This window comes from Aquarana catesbeiana, linkage group LG09 (assembly GCF_042186555.1).
Source record: "Aquarana catesbeiana isolate 2022-GZ linkage group LG09, ASM4218655v1, whole genome shotgun sequence".
Classification (NCBI taxonomy): domain Eukaryota; kingdom Metazoa; phylum Chordata; class Amphibia; order Anura; family Ranidae; genus Aquarana; species Aquarana catesbeiana.
Window position 1 is genome coordinate 34,830,587 of NC_133332.1, and position 17,809 is coordinate 34,848,395.

Genomic DNA, 17,809 nt, shown 5'->3' on the forward strand with positions numbered 1-17,809 from the left:
TGCCCCCTATTGACTTCCATGCTAAAATCGCATCCCATTGACTTCAATGAAAAATAGCACCCCATTAACTTTAATGCAAAAACGCCAGCCACATCAATTCAATTAAACATTTTTTTTTTAACTGTCCATTTTGGTTTCAGTTTTCGGCCATGTGTATCCTGAATTTTTGGTTTTGCTCCAGAATTTTCATTCATGTCTGGATTCTTTTAATATGTAAACAGAAAAATCAGTACTATTACCCATATGACACATAGATAGCAGATCTCCCAGGGGATTGTTCCACAGTCGTTGGCTGAGTAAAGTAATGTAGGAAAGATGATTTGCACTCTGGTTGTTGCTCTTTAAAAAAATCTTAATTTTATTGAAAAGCCATAGTGCACAAACGCAGATAAAAACAGTTGATGCATTTCAGCCTATAAGGCCTTAGTCATAAACACATTATCGCGATCAGACATGAAACTTTGAAATAAATAGTAGCTCTAAAGATCGAAGGCTCCACCCATTGATTGTCTCTTGATTGACCGCAGGCAATTATCAAAAAAAAATCTGCTGCAATACATACTTGGTGATCCACGTGTATGCCACTAATTTTCACACACCTTGTGGTGATAGTATGTAAACACATATACATACACACACACACAAATATATTCATACACATATACGCACAAGGATATGATCTAATGTAAAATAAACCAAACATTTCAGGCTGTGTATGTTTGCTCATTCTTTTTTGATTTTTTTTTGTTGCAGAAGTAAAAGTGCCTCATTTTGTGACTCCTGGACTGAACTTCATGGAGTGTACTGGCGTCTATCTGACAATATATATATTTGTCAGACATTGGAGGAGTACAATGCCCACCCTAATCCTGCTTATTCTGGGAGTGTCGGGGGTGTATTGTGGTAAGTAGACCTCAATATACACTATATTAGATTATATACAATAGGTTGGTAGGATTTCCTCCAAGTGTTGTATAGAATGGTAGAAATCAATGTTTAGTGATAAAGGTAGAAGTATTGTGGAAGTGATAACCATGTCCTGTCTGTGTGAAGATGACAATACGGCTCTCCAGGCTCTTTATTGATCTTGTGTAGGGAGCTGATGATGGAGGGAAATGTTGACATCCTTGAGTCAGCCATTTCTTGTTTACATCTGATCCCGGCTGACACAGTAGAATCCCTTTCAGTAAGTGTCAAGTGAATTTCTAATTTGTAAGGTAATGTTAAAATGGAACTTCAGCCAAAACATGTATCTAGTTTAGATGAAGCAGTGAAGAATTGAAACCCCTGCCATGCTTCTACTGTTTTCTCTATCCCTGCTGGGGAGACATCAGCTCACTTTCTGTTACAAGGAATATACCAAAGTGACGGGATACTCCACCTTTAATGCCTTAGGGCAGCCAATATTAAAAAAAACAAAAAACTAAAACATCAACACAAGGAACATAACTTACAGTCAGTAGGATGTGTTCCTTGTGCTGATACCACTTTTAAGGTGAAATTCTCCTCCGTCCATGCCCTCCCACCCTGGCAGGTTGTACCTTTCAATCATCTGCCCATCCTCTATTCATCAATCAAATTTAATTCATAGAAGCTGTAGAACTGCTGGGCAGAAAGGGCTGGCATATTTTGGCTCTCTTGATAAGAGCCTGTGACAGCATTTTAGCTCTATTAACCCCAGCTGCACCAGAATAGTATGCCAGCATGGGTGAAGAGGGCAAGGACTGAGGAGGATTTCACCTAAAAAAAAGAAGCATCAGCACAAGGGACACATCCTACGAACTGTAAGTTATGTCCCTTGTGCTGATTTTTCTGTTTCTATTTTGGCTGCACTTAGGCTTTAACCAATGTCATCAAAACAGGTCTCCGTAATGAAAGATTTCCCCTCTGCTGCAGACAACTTTTACATTTTAAATTTGATCACTGGGTTTTATAATCCTTCCCCATTCTATTAAAAATTAGAAAAAGAACTTGGGCTGAAATTCTATTTTAAGCTGCACTTTTTTATAGTATAGAACTTCTGTCTTGTCACAGATTATGGAGCTGCATTGTATTGTTTTATGGTGAATCCCCTCTCATCTCCTAGTTATAAGAGAACAAAAAATGTGTAATTTCTCTTGGGTGGGGAAGGGTTAGACCATCTGTCTGGTTTTTAATAGACATGTGCATTCATTTTCATCCGAATTTCATGTGTTTTCGCGTTCGTTTTAACAAAAGAGGGAGTCCCGTGAAATTTTTTTTTTAAAAGTCAGCAGCTACAAATACTGTGCCTGCTGACTTTTAAAATATGGACACTTACCTGTCACAGGGTCCAGCGATGTCGGCACCCGAGGCCAAACCATCCCTCGGTCCTCGGGTGCTGCCGCCACCATCTTCTGTATGGGAATCAGGAAATGAAGTCTTGCGGCTTCACTTCCCGGTTCCTTACTGCGCATGCGCGAGTCGCGCAGCGCAATCTGAATGATTCGTGCTGTCTCTGGGACCCGTGTGTGTCCCAGCAGACAGCGCGGGGGGACGGGAAGTGGCGTAGACTCCCGTGGGAGTCTATGCCCGGAAGTGGGTGCAAATACCTGTCTTAGACAGGTATCTGCACCCCCCTGAAAGGTGACAAATGTGACACCGGAGGGGGTGAGGGTTCCGAAAAGTGGAGGTTCAATTTTTGTGTACACCTCCGCTTTAATGAACGCGCAGAATCTGAAAGATCCAAAATAAAAAAATGCTTTATTTTCATATCCATTATATTTTCGTATTGTTGCGACAACAGTTCGATATAGATAGAGGATTTGACATGACAGTGACAATAGCGATCTGTGTCTATTGAATCTGCGGTTGAATGTGCCTAACCTAACTCTATTATTAGTCCAATATTATTTGGCATTATAGAGACATGAAGATTTGACGAAGCAGCTAAAGACATATGATCGTCGTGAGCGGACATTTACAGTCAAATGCTCCGCCCATAGGCTATAGAAGAATACTAATGTTGTTTGACTAGTAATAATAACTAATAATTATAATTATTACTAGTCAAACAACATTAGAATTCTACTATAGCTTGTGGGCGGAGCATTCGACCGTAAATGTACGATCGCGGTGTCACATAGTTTAGCTGCTTCATCGAATCTTCTTAGAACCTCCGACAGACTCCATAAGCCTTCAATTGATAGATTTGATCTTAAAGCGGAGTTCCACCCAAAAGTGGAGCTTCCGCTCATTTGTCTCCTCTTCCCCTCCGGTGCTACAATTGGCACCTTTCTGGTGGGGAGGGGGGACAGGATACCTGTCTTTGACAGGTATCCTGTTCAGATATCCTGTTCCCACTTCTGGGAGTCTGGGCCGCGGCCCGTGACATCACCGTGGGATTCCCTCCTCCTCCCTCCTCTTCTCCCTGTTGCTGGGCCAGTAGTAGAGAGGAGTGGGGCCTCGCGCATGCACAGTAGGGTTTCCGATGTGAAACCATAAGGCTACACTGTCGGGTACCCTTACCCACAATGGCAGAGGCAGCACCCGACAGCTGATGCAAACATGAGCTGCGGTGCCAACATTGGTGGACTCCAGAACAGGTAAGTGTCCTATTATTAAAAGCCAGCATGTACAGTATGTGTAGCTGCTGGCTTTTATTTTTGTTTTCTTTTGGTGGAATACCGCTTTAATTCAGATTTTTGGATGAATGCATTTTTTTAATGAAACAAAATTAAAAAAAACAAATTTCGGGAGTAACTAAATACATTTATTTTTTGGACGAAAACAAAATTCAGAAACAAAATATTTAATTGTGCGCATGTCTAGTTTTGAATACCACTTCAGTGCCTCTTTTAGGAGATCCCTTTTGCTTCCTGTTGTCAAATTGGTACAAGAAGTGAAGTAAATGTCTCCTCTGGGGATACAGCAATAAAAGTTCTTTTATTAGTGGAGTGGAGAGGAGTTTGACCCCCTGCCAGATTTTTCTGCTGTCTTTAATTTCTATTGCACTGAAAAGCGAGAGGAAATCTTCTCAATGAGGACACAGACAGAAACAAAAAACCTTAGAGTTTCTCAAAATGTCCCCACTTCATCCAAAATAAAAAATGGGTAGTGTTTCATTCAGCATTTTATGCACTGAAAATATAATCTTTCAACTCTCTTTTCAAGTCATTTCTACATTTAGACTGGCCATACATTATAAAATTCTTGTACAATTTTCCTTTAGATTTAGGATCCATGCACATTGGGCAAAAAACACCAGTTCCCTTGGCGGAACATTTTTGTACACACGTTTAGGTGCATTTAGGAGTGTTTAGCCTTTTTTCTTCAATCAAAAATGCAAATCAGAAGGTTTTTTTCCTAGATACAAAATAACTCTCCTGTGCTTAGGTATTATGCTCAAGGAACGGAAATGTGTATCTCTTAATCATTTTCATCCACACTTAAAGAGTAACTGCAGTCTACTCACATAATTTGTAATAAAAACATCTTTGCCATTCTGAAGCTTCCCTCCGACCACTTTGCATATTATTTTAGATATACTGTGATTCCGTACTTGCCAAATATGCTGCAGAAATCTCCCTCCACTAATTCTGGCTGCATCCATGTTAACTGTGGGCAGCTGAAGCTGCTACCTGTTCACTTCCTGGATTTACACAGACACACACCTCCAGCTCTGCAGCTCTCATTGGCCCTCTTATGACTCATCCCCCTCTCTCATCCTGGCAAACTCTCAGGAGAGTGAGAGAGAGCTGTGCATGATGTCATAAGCCTAGGCTAATGACCAGACAAGAAACAGGAAGTGGGCTGTTCAAGGTATTTACTGGCAGAAAAAAAATGTTTTACTATCCAAAGTTAAAACAACAAGGGCAGAGGATTTAATAGATGGAAAGTTGAAAAAATTACTGAAGGTCCACTTTAACCTCTCTGGCGGTATGATTATGTCAGATTTTTGCGTCTCAATGTGGTACAATTATTTTGCATAGAAATTTGTCATTCTATATTGTAGGCCTGTAATTCTTAGGAATAACTCACTTAAAGGGGTTGTAAAGGTAATTTTTTTTTTAAATAACAAACATGTTATACTTACCTTCACTGTGCAGCTCATTTTGCACAGAGTGGCCCCGAACCTGCTCTTCTGGGGTCCCTCGGCGGCTGTTTCAGCTCCTCCCCGCAAGAACTAACCACCTTAATGCGAGCTCCCTCGCATGGTGGTTAGTTCTTGCGGGCGCACTCCCGTGATACAGCCGGTGGCTATAGCCGCTCACTGTATCACTCGGCCCCGGCACGCTGCGTCATTGCATGTGATTGACAGCAGCGCGAGCCAATGGCTGCGCTGCTTTCAATCCATCCACTGTAGCCAATCAGCCGCCAAGCTGAGTGGCGAAATGGATGTCAGGAGCGAGCAGCTGACTTTCGAGGGGTCAGGTAAGTAAAACGGGGGGGCTGGGGGCGGCGGTATTGTCTGAAGTTTTTTCACCTTAATGCATGGAATGCATTAAGGTGAAAAAATTTTTACCTTTACAACCCCTTTAAATCTGTCCAAAAAAAGTCTAGTAGACATCCCGGGTATGATAAAGTTTGAAACAAGAAATTATAATATAATAAATAACTATAAATAATTATCAAAAATAATAGTTTTATAATAATAAAATGTATTCAATAATGTAATCAAATCAAAAACACTGAAATTTGCTCAGTTGCAGAATTATCAGTCGTCACTTTTACTGTCTGATGACAAATTTCCTCACAAAGTGATTCTAATTTATTATCGCTGTTTTCTAGCTGGTCTAAAACCACTTCTGATGTAAAGGAACGCTTTTTGGTTGCTATGGACTATCTCCAGTTTCCAGGCAGAAAGAACCGTGTATAAAATATAAAACTCCATGCAGGGCACTGGACAAAGCATTAGAGACAAAAGGGAGGTGAAATGATTTCATACAGTAATGTAATCTTACAGATTACAGTGTACTGCATATATTCTGTATTTTTTCACTATTTTAAATTTGGCGCCGGGCTCCATCCCCGTGCGTCGCAACGCTCGTAGGGAACGGAGCTTGGCACAGTGATGAATCGAGCGGAGTACACAGCATGTGGACACAGCAGGGGGGGCCATCGCAGGATACTGGGCACAAGGTAAGTAACTTTTCCAGGATACTGAAATGCAATCCCGAGTGTGGCTCGGGGGGTTAAAGCTTTTGGTAGTGAAAATTCCCCCCGAGCCACACTCAGGATTACCGCCAGGGAGGTTAAGGTCTTGCTGCCCTTTCAGGACCATGGGTATCCAAAAGTACTAAAAGACAATGAAAAATAAGAGAAGGGCGCACTTACCTAGTGCAATTCCAATAAAAACATTTATTAAAGAATAAAAAGTGACACGAACCATACTCACAAACATAGGTGTTATAAACGCAAAGTACAATATAACGGAATGCCTCCAGGAGTGCTGGGGCACTCCAACAATGCAAGGAGACCAGAACATGTCCGTGTTGGCTAGGCTGACACGTTTCCAGGGAGACCCCTCTTCCTCAGAGCCTCTGGAAATGCATCAGCCTAGCCAACACGGACATGTTCTGGTCTCCTTGCTTGGTTGGAGTGTCCCAGCAGTCCTGGAGGCATTCAGTTATATTGTACTTTGACATGTGTTTATAACACCTATGTTTGTGAGTATGGTTTGTGTCACTTTTTATTCTTTAATAAATATTTTGAATGGAATTGCACTGGGTCAGTGTGCTCTTCTCTTGTTTTTCTAATCGCTGAGCTTAAAATATGCCTCTAATCGTCCTAATGTGTGGGGAGATATTGGGGTTGATTTACTAAAACTGGAGAGTGCAAAATCTGGTGCAGCTGTGCATGGTAGTCAATTAGTTTCTAATTTCTGCTTGTTCAGTTAAGCTTTGACAGAAAACCTGGAAGCTGATTGGTTTCTATGCAGAGCTGCACCAGATTGTGCACTCTCCAATTTTAGTAAATTGACCCCATAGGATAACTTTGAGCTGCTTCTACAGGCAAAACACAAAACTCCTGTTGAAGTGAAGCAGTGTTTTTTTTTTTTTTTTTAGCCATTGTGCATGGACCCTTACCAAAACCCATATAATATGGAGGTTAAACCTAGACAACACTTTCAATTTGTATCCAATCAGCCATACCCTTGCACTACTCAAGATAGGTGAAAAGCATTTCCCCGACTCTAAATGTAACAAATGCAAAGTTCTTTGCTCACTTCTGACAGCTGACAAAAAAGGAATATCCAGGCAGCCTACCAAGGAATACCCAGGCAGTCTGCCAAGTTTATCACATCAGGGATAGGGATGAGCCGAACACCCCCCGGTTCGGTTCGCACCAGAACATGCGAACAGGAAAAAAGTTTGTTCGAACACGCGAACACCGTTAAAGTCTATGGGACACGAACATGAATAATCAAAAGTGCTCATTTTAAAGGCTTATATGCAAGTTATTGTCATACAAAGTGTTTGGGGACCTGGGTCCTGCCCCAGGGGACATGAATCAATGCAAAAAAAAGTTTTAAAAACGGCCGTTTTTTCAGGAGCAGTGATTTTAATAATGCTTAAAGTCAAACAATAAAAGTGTAATATCCCTTTAAATTTTGTACCTGGGGGGTGTCTATAGTATGCCTGTAAAGGGGCGCATGTTTCCCGTGTTTAGAACAGTCTGACAGCAAAATGACATTTTGAAGTAAAAAAACCCGTTTAAAACTACCCGCGGCTATTGCATTGCCGACAATACACATAGAAGTTCATTGATAAAAACGGCATGAGAATTCCCCACAGGGAAACCCTGAACCAAAATTAAAAAAAAAAAATGATGTGGGAGTCCCCCTAAATTCCATACCAGGCCCTTCAGGTCTGGTATGGATATTAAGGGGAACCCCGGCCAAAGTTTTTTTTTAAAAATGACGTGGGGTTCCCCCTAAATTCCATACCAGACCCTTCAGGTCTGGTATGGATTTAAAGGGGAACCCCGCGCCAAAAAAAAAAAAAAACGGCGTGGGGTTCCCCCAAAAATCCATACCAGACCCTTATCCGAGCACGCAACCTGGCAGGCCACAGGAAAAGAGGGGGGGACGAGAGTGCGCACCCCCCTCCTGAACTGTACCTGGCCACATGCCCTCAACATTGGGAGGGTGCTTTTGGGTAGCCCCCCAAAACACCTTGTCCCCATGTTGATGAGGACAAGGGCCTCATCCCCACAACCCTGGCCGGTGGTTGTGGGGGTCTGCGGGCAGGGGGCTTATCAGAATCTGGAAGCCCCCTTTAACAAGGGGACCCCCAGATCCCGCCCCCCCTGTGTGAAATGGTAAGGGGGTACTTACCCCTACCATTTCACTAAAAAACTGTCAAAAATGTTAAAAATGACAAGAGGCAGTTTTTGACAATTCCTTTATTTAAATGCTTCTTCTTTCTTCTTTCTTCCTTCATCTTCTTCTGGTTCTTCTGGCTCTTCTGGTTCTTCCTCCGGCGTTCTCGTCCAGCATCTCCTCCGTGGCGTCTTCTATCTTCTTCTCCTCGGGCCGCTCCGCACCCATGGCATGGGGGGAGGCTCCTGCTCTTCTCTTCATCTTCTTCTTGCCGCAAACACCCCAAATTGTTCGCTGTTCGGCGAACTTGCGAACAGCCAATGTTCGAGTCGAACATGAGTTCGACTCGAACTCGAAGCTCATCCCTAATCAGGGATAACTATAAACAAAGTAACATTTTGATCTTAGATAAAAGGGATGAACTTCTGTCTGTAAATGAGGGCAGTTTAACCACTTAAGGACACTTTTTCTGACACTTGTTGCTTACAAATTAAAATCAGTATTTTTTGCTAGAAAATTACTTAAAACCCCTAAACATTGTATATATATTTTTAGCAGAGACCCCAGAGAAATAAAATGGCGGTTGTTGCAATGTTTTATGTCACACTGTATTTGCGCAGCCATCTTTCATACACAATTTTTTTGTGAAAAAATACACTTAGTTAGCCCAATTTTTTGTATAATGTGAAAGATGATGTTGAGCCACGAAAATCATGATCTTTAATCTAAGCAGAAAAATCGTGATTCTCATTTTAGCCAGAATTGTGCAGCTCTAATATGCAGTCACTAATATGTTTTTTGTAAATACTAATATTTTGATATAATAAATGTAAACTTTTAACAGATTCAGTATGGTTCCTCAATTGTTACTTTTGGGCACTTCAAATATCCCCATTTTCTCATGATACTCCCCCTCTCGGGATACATGAGACATTTCCTCTATTTGTACACCTTGCACTACATAGTTGAAGGAAAGAAGTTAATTTTGTGTCAACACAGGGTAATACTGTAGACACAACCTAATACACTGTGCCTCATCCTACATTGAGTAAACCTTGATGTACAGAGAGAATGGACTTTGATGGAACCACATACACACAACTGTTAACATTTGGTTAACAGTTTAGTGGAGGGGGATTATGGTGTGGGGCGTTTTTCAGGGGTTGGGCTTTGCCCCTTAGTTCCAGTGAAGGGAACTCTTAAAGTGGATGTAAACCCTCACATACACCCAGTGATGTGAACAGCCTCAGGTGATACAAATCTCCTTACATAAGTTTTACATGTATATCTGCTGTCTTCAGCTTTATATACTGTTTACAAAATGCATGTCCTGTTAGAATTTTCTCTTCCTAATTCACCTGTTGGTGTGTATTCTTGCCATACACTGTGAGACAGCTGATTGGAGGAAGGGCACACACCCCCTCTCCACATAGGTAGAGACTCACAGAGCTGTGCTGTGAATAGACCAGCTCTCTGCTAATCTATTTATAGCACCCACCCTGACATAAAATTCAGGCTGGTTTTATCACAGTTGACAGAGAACTTGTCAGAAGTTATCATGCTGATAACAGAAGAACGGAGCAGCAGAAAGACATGGAACTTAGCGCTTTGAAGAGAGATAAGAAAACTGCAGATATATGTACCCAGGTCAAATTCATGAATAAGGTTTACATCCACATTAAGGGGTCAGTATACCAAGACATTTCTGGCCTGCACAGAATCCTTACCTCAACCCGATAGAACACCTTTGGGATGAATTAGAGCGGAGACTGTGAGCCAGGCCATCTCGTCCAACATCAATGCCTGACCTCACAAATGCGCTTCTGGAAGAATGGTCAAACATTCCCATAGACACACTCCTAAACCTTGTGGACAGCCTTCCCAGAAGAGTTGAAGCTGTTATACAGTGCCTTGCAAAACTATTCATACCCCTTGAAATTTTCCACATTTTGCCATGTTACAACCAAAAGTGTAAATGTATTTTATTGGGATTTTATGTTATAGACCAACACAATGTGGCACATAATTGTAAAGTGGAAGGAAAATGATAAATGGTTTTCAATTTTTTTTACAAATAAATATCTGAAAGGTGTGGCGTGCATTTGTTTTCAACCCCCCTTTACTCTGATACCCCTAACTAAAATCTAGTGGAAACAATTGCCTTCAGAGGTCACCTAATTAGTAAATAGAGTCCACCTGTGTGTAATTTAATCTCAGTATAAATACAGCTGTTCTGTAAAGTCCTCATAGGTTTGTTAGAGAACCTTAGTGAACAAACAGCATCACGAAGGCCAAGGGACACCCCAGACAGGTCAGGGATAAAATTGAGGAGAAGTTTAAAGGAGGGTTGGGTTATAAAAAAATATCCCAAGCTTTGAACATCTCACAGAGCACTGTTCAATCCATCATCGGAAAATGGAAAGAGTATGGCACAACTGCCAACCTACTAAGACATGGCCATCCACATAAACTGACAGGCTGGGCAAGGAGAGCATTCATCAGAAAAGCAGTCAAGAGGCCCATGGTAACTCTGGAGGAGCTGCAGAGATCCACAGCTCAGGTGGGAGAATCTGTCCACAGGACAACTATTAGTCGTGCTCTCTACAAATCTGCCCTTTATGGGAGAGTGGCAAGAAGAAAGTAATTGTTGGAAGAAAGCCATAAGAAGTCCCGTTTGCAGTTTGTGAGAAGCCATGTGGGGGATACACCAAACGTGGAAAAAAGTGCTCTGGTCAGATGAAACCAAAATGTAACTTTTTGGCCTAAAAGCAAAACCCTATGTGTGGCAAAAAACTAACACTGCACATCACCCTGAACACACCATCCCCACTGTGAAACATGGTGGTGGCAGCATCATGTTGTGGGGAAGCTTTTCTTCAGCAGGGACAGGGAAACTGGTCAGAGTTGATGGAAAGATGGATGGAGCCAAATACAGGGCAATCTTAGAAGAAAACCTGTGAGGTCGGGTTCACACCTATGCGAATTAGATGCAGGTTTCCTCACATCCAATTTGCATAGCAGGAGAATGTGACTGGCTCCCTATGGAGCCAGTTCACATATCTCCATTGTGGCTGCGAAGCCCACTGCATAGAAACGCTGTGCGTCTTTGGCTCCGTTCCAGGGCTGAATTCAGGCATAGATTCAGCCCTGATTTGGCCCTGAAACGGGGAACAAGGACGCACATCACTCCTGTGCAATCCGCAGCCGGTTCCAGTGTGAACCGAGCCTTAGAGTCTGCAAAAAGACTTGAGACTGGGGTGGTGGTTCACCTTCCAGCAGTACAAGGAACCTAAACATACAGACAGAGCTACAATTAAATGGTTTAGATTAAAGCATATTCATGTGTTAAAATGGCCCAGTCAAAGTCCAGACCTAAATCCAATTGAGAATCTGTGATAAGACTTGAGCTATTTTGAAAAGAACGGGAAACAATGTCACTCTCTCTAGATGTGCAAAGCTGCAATTACAGCAAAAGGTGGTTCTACAAAGTATTGACTCAGGGGGGCTGAATACAAATGCACACCACACTTTTCACATATGTATTTGTAAAAATTAATGAAAACCATTTATCCTTTTTCTTCCACTTCACAATTATGTGCCACTTCAGTCAGACATGAAGGGTGGAAGGGAGATCTAAATCTTTTATATTAAAGTAGTACTAAAAGCTTTTTTTTCACGGATATGATCATTTTAAATATAATGCACAATACTGGTAAAAGTTTACTTGAAATGTAATTGTAATGCCTTCTATTATCTCAAGTCTTTCAGCCTCCACTTTCTTCCGGGTTCAGATGCTGATCTTCCTGCAGTCTTTAAAGTGATTTTTTTTCTAAACCAGAAACATCTTATACTTACCTGCTCTGTGTAATGGTTTGCACAGAGCAGCCCTGATTCTCCTTTTCTGGGGTCCTCCTCCTGCTTTCAGAGTGGCCCAATAGCAAGCTGCAAAGTATAGTATAGAGAGCTCTTATAGCAAGGTAAAAAAACTTATGCCTTTAGAACCACTCACTTCCTAACCAGGACTACATGTCCCATGAGTTGAAAACTATTTTCATAATCGATTAGTTGACAATTAATCGATTAGTTGTTTCGGATATATATATATATATATAAAGACGCATTAGTTGTTTCAGATATATATATATATATATATATATATATATATATATATATATATATATATAATTAGTGGTAATATATATTATAATATATTATAATATATATATATATATATATATATATATATATACTTAGCTCCTATCCAGGAGTAGTCTGGATCAGTATGATAATGTATGGTTATCATATACTTTAAGCTGTGTATGATATATAACACTCTGTATGTCTCTTTATCAGACAGTCACTCTATGCGGTATTATATCACTGGAGTCTCCTCTCCGGGATCCGGACTCCCTGTATATTCTGTGGTCGGATATCTGGATGATAAGGAGATAACAAATTATAACAGTGACACCCGGCAGTATCTTCCCAAGACTGAGTGGATCAAGAAACTGGGATCTGATTACTGGGAGGAGGAGACACAAAAAGATCGATCTGCTGAGCCTTTTTACAAGCGCAATGTCCAGACAGCAATGAGACGATTCAACCAGACTGGAGGTGAGAAGAATCTGAGATTTATCAACTTTGGCACAAAAACATACACATGACCATTTCATGTACTAAGGAGTGCAATTCACACAGTTAATATTCATCTCAAATATTCATTTTAAGATTTAATGGTATTCACCTATTTGTTTCTGCCAGAATTCAGTCTATATATAATGTAGGCAGCTAATAGGTGAATCTTGCATAATTGAATGTTGGCAAGTTTGAATGTAGAAAGTAGAAGTTATTTTCTTATTTCTGGTGGAATCTTTGCATTTAGAAGGAGAGTCCCTTTTAATTAGCCAAATTTGCAAAATGTTCCCTGTGGTACTGAAACTGGGTTTATACCCAGTTTCAAACCTAAAGGGTTAAAGGGTAACTCCAGTTTTGTGGGGGGGGGGAATGGAAAATAAAGAACAAAATAATATAGCGTATACAATTGAGACACAAGTCATATTGTAATTAAGCCCTGGTTCACACTTAGCTGTGGTGATGAAGCCGTGTGAGTTCAGCTGAATTCACATGATTTCACTCCCGCTTGTCAGTCCCGATTTCGGACGCGATTTCAGGGACATCTGTGCAGGTTTCTGCACAGATGTCAATGTAAATCGCACCCCAAAATCGCAAAAAGTAGTACAGAAACTACTTTTTGAAATCGGCGCAGCGCCGCAGATGTGGTGTTGCACCGATTAGGATGGTGCCATTGCCGCTGATTTGACAAGGGGCACAGACAAAAACAGGGATTTCTTCAGAATAACAAAAATTAGGAATCTGCAACAGTTTGTTATAATCCTTGTAATGTACATACATCACCCTTAGGGGAATGTTTTTTTTTTTCAACAAAAGTGAAGTTGGGCTTTAAATGTCATTTTTTAACCTTCCTTGGCAGTATGATTATGTCTGATTTTTGAATGTCAAAGTGTTACATTGTTTTGCATAGAAATTAGTTGTTTTATATTGTCTGTAATTCTTAGGAAGAACACACTTAAATCTGTCCAAACAAGAATCTAGTAGACATCCTGGGTATGATAAAGTTTGAAACACAAAATCCTAAATTATAAATCCTAAATTATAAATCCTAAATTATATTTAGCAATGGCTCAATCAGTGATAGATGTTGCCATTCCATAGTAGCTGTTTTTTGGATTTAATTTTGTTCCTTTCCAAGTGTATAGGACTGAATTCCAAATGTAACCAGTTGAAGATTTACACGCATAAAGGATTTTACACCAAATCGTGCTCTCTTTGATGCAATGAATTGTAACCAGCTGAGCCTTCCCTTGTAGGCCATTAGACTTTCATCCATGCTGATATCTCTTTCTGGCAGATAGCTCCGTTGGAAATTTTTTTAGAATCATTTGAGATACTTCCCAAATTTTCTTGAGTTTTGGTGCAGGATGAGTAGTTTCATCAAATTCTTTGTTGTTGTCGAAGTTCATGATCAGGGAAAATCTGTACTCTGACATGACCATGCCAAAGAATGGAGTGGCAAGTAATTTGTTAGTTGTCCAATACCGCTTCTGCAGTGGTTTCCCCACCACTCCATGAAGTATTATTTGGCCCAGAAATTTCCAAATGTCATCTTTGGTCACTGGTTCCCACTTTCTACTTCTTGGAAACTTCTGATGTGTAGTAGCTTGTTGCTCTTGGTACCTGTTTGTCTATGTAACTATTTTTTCAAAGACCTCATCGGTCAGAAATAGTTGTAAGCATGCCAAGGGGTTGTCATCTTCAACGCCCACTTTCATACCAGATGCTCTAGTAAATAGGAATCTTGGGTGCGCTGCGCGATCCAAACCACTGTCAATAGAGCACCAAGCTCGAACATCACTGAGCTCAGTCACAGAATCGTCGCTGTCGTCACTTTCAGTGTCTGATGACGAATTTCCCCACGAATCACTATCACTCAATTCTGCAAAGTGATTCTAATTCATTACCGCTCTTTTTAAGCTGGACAAAAACCGCTTTTGACATAGAGACATGCTTTTTGGGTGCCATGGATCTTCTCAAGTTTCCAGGCAGACAGAATGGCAGAAAGAATGGTAAAACTGCAGGCAGGGCACTGGACAAAGCACTAGGGACATCCTGAGGTCAAATGATTTGATACAGTAATGTAATCCTATAAGATTACAATGTGTGTGTGTGTGTTGTGATTTGTACTTTTTGAAATTGCCACTGGTTCCTCCCCCATGCGTCGCGATGCTCGCAGGTAAAGGAACCCGGAACACTCAGAGCATCGGGCGGAGGATCTGGCCCAGGGACACAGAGGGAGTACATCGCGGGATCCCAGGAACAAGGTAAGTTCATGTTCCTGGATACTGCGATACAATCCAAAGTGTGGCTCGGGGTTACCGCTAATGGTACTGAAATTTTAACCCCGAGCCACACTATGGATAACCTTAACCCAATGCTGAAAGGCATCATGCTCTTTGGCACCCCCAGTGTGCCCAGAAAGAGGTGCCAGCAAAGAAGGGGTGCTCCTATACATCTACCTTTTCTCCATCATGGGGCGAAAAGGAGGCTACACACTCCCCAGTAAACTGGTTTTAGGGGCCCTTTTGATCAGGTAAAAAAGGTGTGAATAAACACCTTTTGCAGTTAAAAGTTTTTACATTTCCAGGGTTCAGCAATACCAAATTGTGTCCTATGGTATCCCTCCAGCATTGAAAGGTCAGAAGAAAGGAAGGCACAGGTGTCTTCCCTTCCTTACTGCTCAAACATTATTGGGATATTTCCCAGGCTTATGACCAATAACAAAAATGGCCAGTGTTGTCATGGGGAACCCTACTCTGGATTTCTCTGGGCACCTAAAATGGTTTGAGCAATGAGCAAAGAGGACCTGTGCCCTTTCTTCTGATTTACCAGTGCTGGTGAGACACTGTGGACACCCTCAAAAATCACTGAATTTTTACCAATGTTTTTTTCAAATTTCTTCTTAACTTAATGCACCATTAAACTGGCTAGGGGTCTGATGGTGCCTTTTTAAACTTTTTTTTGTTAAAATATATCACTTATAACCCTCCATTATTTGATAATAATAATTTCTCAAAGATTTGACTAGAAGTTAGAAATTAACCTCTAATTTACTATCAACATTCGATTTGATATTTGATAACATTCTAGGGCTGCAACTAAAGACTATTTTCATAATCGATTAGTTGGCTGATTGCTGTTTTGATTAATTGATCGGATAAAAAAAAGTGTATAATAATAAATTAGTTAACATGTAAGGCCTCATGCACACAGGCTGTTAAAATAACGCTATGAAAACGCCAGTATCTTTGCAGTGATTTTTTTTAACTTTTTTCAGCTTTTTTCAACATTTTTGCAATAGTGTTTTTGAGCTTTTTTCCGTGTTAGCGTTTTTTTTCAAATTTTTTTTTCTTCAATGCATCAAAAATGGTAAACGTTGGTGAATGATGTTTTTGAGCGTGTTTGAGCGTTTATCAGCGTTAGAGCGTTTTTACAGCTGAAAAACATCTCTCAGAACCCACTGGTCCTGGGTTTTTTTTACAGCTTAAAAACGCCTATGCCATTTGCTGCTCAAAAACGCCTAGGTGGGCATGAAGCCATAGACTAACATAGACATGCCTTTTTAAGCTGAAAAAAAAGCTCAAAAAAGCAGCTGTAAAAACATCCGTGTGCATGAGGCCTAAAGCTTAAAAAAAAGGCAATTTATTCTTAACTATCTATATGCAGTGGTAAATATAAATAACCAGCTATATGGTTGGGGAACAAAATATCTAATCCACTCTTAGCCTCCGTTCACATCGGCGTGATTTGACAGCTCAAATCGCCTGTCAAATTGCAGCCTATTCCCGGCAAAGGGAGAGTCCCAATTGGTGCGATGGCGACTTTGCGGCGACGCACTGATTTCCAAAAGTAGTTCCTGCCCTACTTTTGGTGACTTCGGGAACGATTTCAATAGACATCTGTGCATGAACCCGCACAGATGTCTTTCAAGTCGCCCCCCAAAGTTGGACTGAAATGTAGCTGAACTCGTCCGATTTCAAAGCCGCATTAATAACGAGAGTAACAGAGATATACTGTATCTACTATTAGAGGCTGAATCTGGTACATATCATCAGACTCAGAGATCAAAATTTTTATTCAAAGAATTGCAGATTTACAGACAGAACTGTAATATAAAATAAAAAAAACAATCAGCGCAATAAAATATCAAACCAATAACATGGGAATGCTAAGCACTAAAGGCAATTTTCACAATACCTTTACATACAAAAAAAAGAGAGTGCAGAACAAACCAATATTACATATGAAAGTATAATGAAGATGTAGCTCAGAGAGAATCATAAAATATCCATGAATATATACATCCACTGAGAGCATGACAGATATGACATCCAAAGTGACAAACGTGTTGGATTCCACCACTGGGGAGCAAAATGGGCCACGCAACTCAATGAGCTAACAGAATGGTCAAGACAGGCATTCCCTCATGGGAATAAAACCATGGGTTATAATACCGCTAATAGCTCTGCTCACTGTACTGGGCTATGTCAAACATATCTGTCAAACACATATGCAATTTAAAGAAGTGACAAATAGTGCTCTCAGTTTTAAAAACATGTAATGATACAAAACATAAAATCCACTCACATTAATGAGCACTGTCCTCAGCGCATGTAAACTGCATTGTGTTACACTGTAATCTTGAAGTTTGCATGGAGATGGCCATGGGTGATGCTGGCATCTGCAAAAGCTTCCTTCTCCGTATGCGTTACATCCAGGGCAGAACTTCGTCAGCGAGGATGGAACCAAGATGTCAGCCAGCATTAAAATAGCAGTGCCATAACCATGGAAACCAAAAACACAGCTGAATAATCACAGCGAGTGCATAGCTATGAAGAAACAACAACTTCCTGTTGTCAGTGACCACACACCTACACATGCAGGGTTCTCAGG

General features: G+C 40.8%; 1 protein-coding gene across 2 annotated transcripts in view; it reads left to right on the forward strand.

Moving 5' to 3' along the window:
- LOC141107490 (class I histocompatibility antigen, F10 alpha chain-like) overlaps positions 1-17,809 on the forward strand; it is a 119,266-nt gene that overhangs the window by 43,620 nt on the left and 57,837 nt on the right. Inside the window, exons 2-3 of one of the 2 annotated variants that reach the window (XM_073598258.1) lie at positions 754-903; positions 12,635-12,895. In XM_073598258.1, the coding sequence (XP_073454359.1) occupies positions 754-903; positions 12,635-12,895 (411 nt within the window). The remainder of the gene's footprint in view (positions 1-753; positions 904-12,634; positions 12,896-17,809) is intronic. The other variant, XM_073598259.1, reaches the window with a different exon arrangement.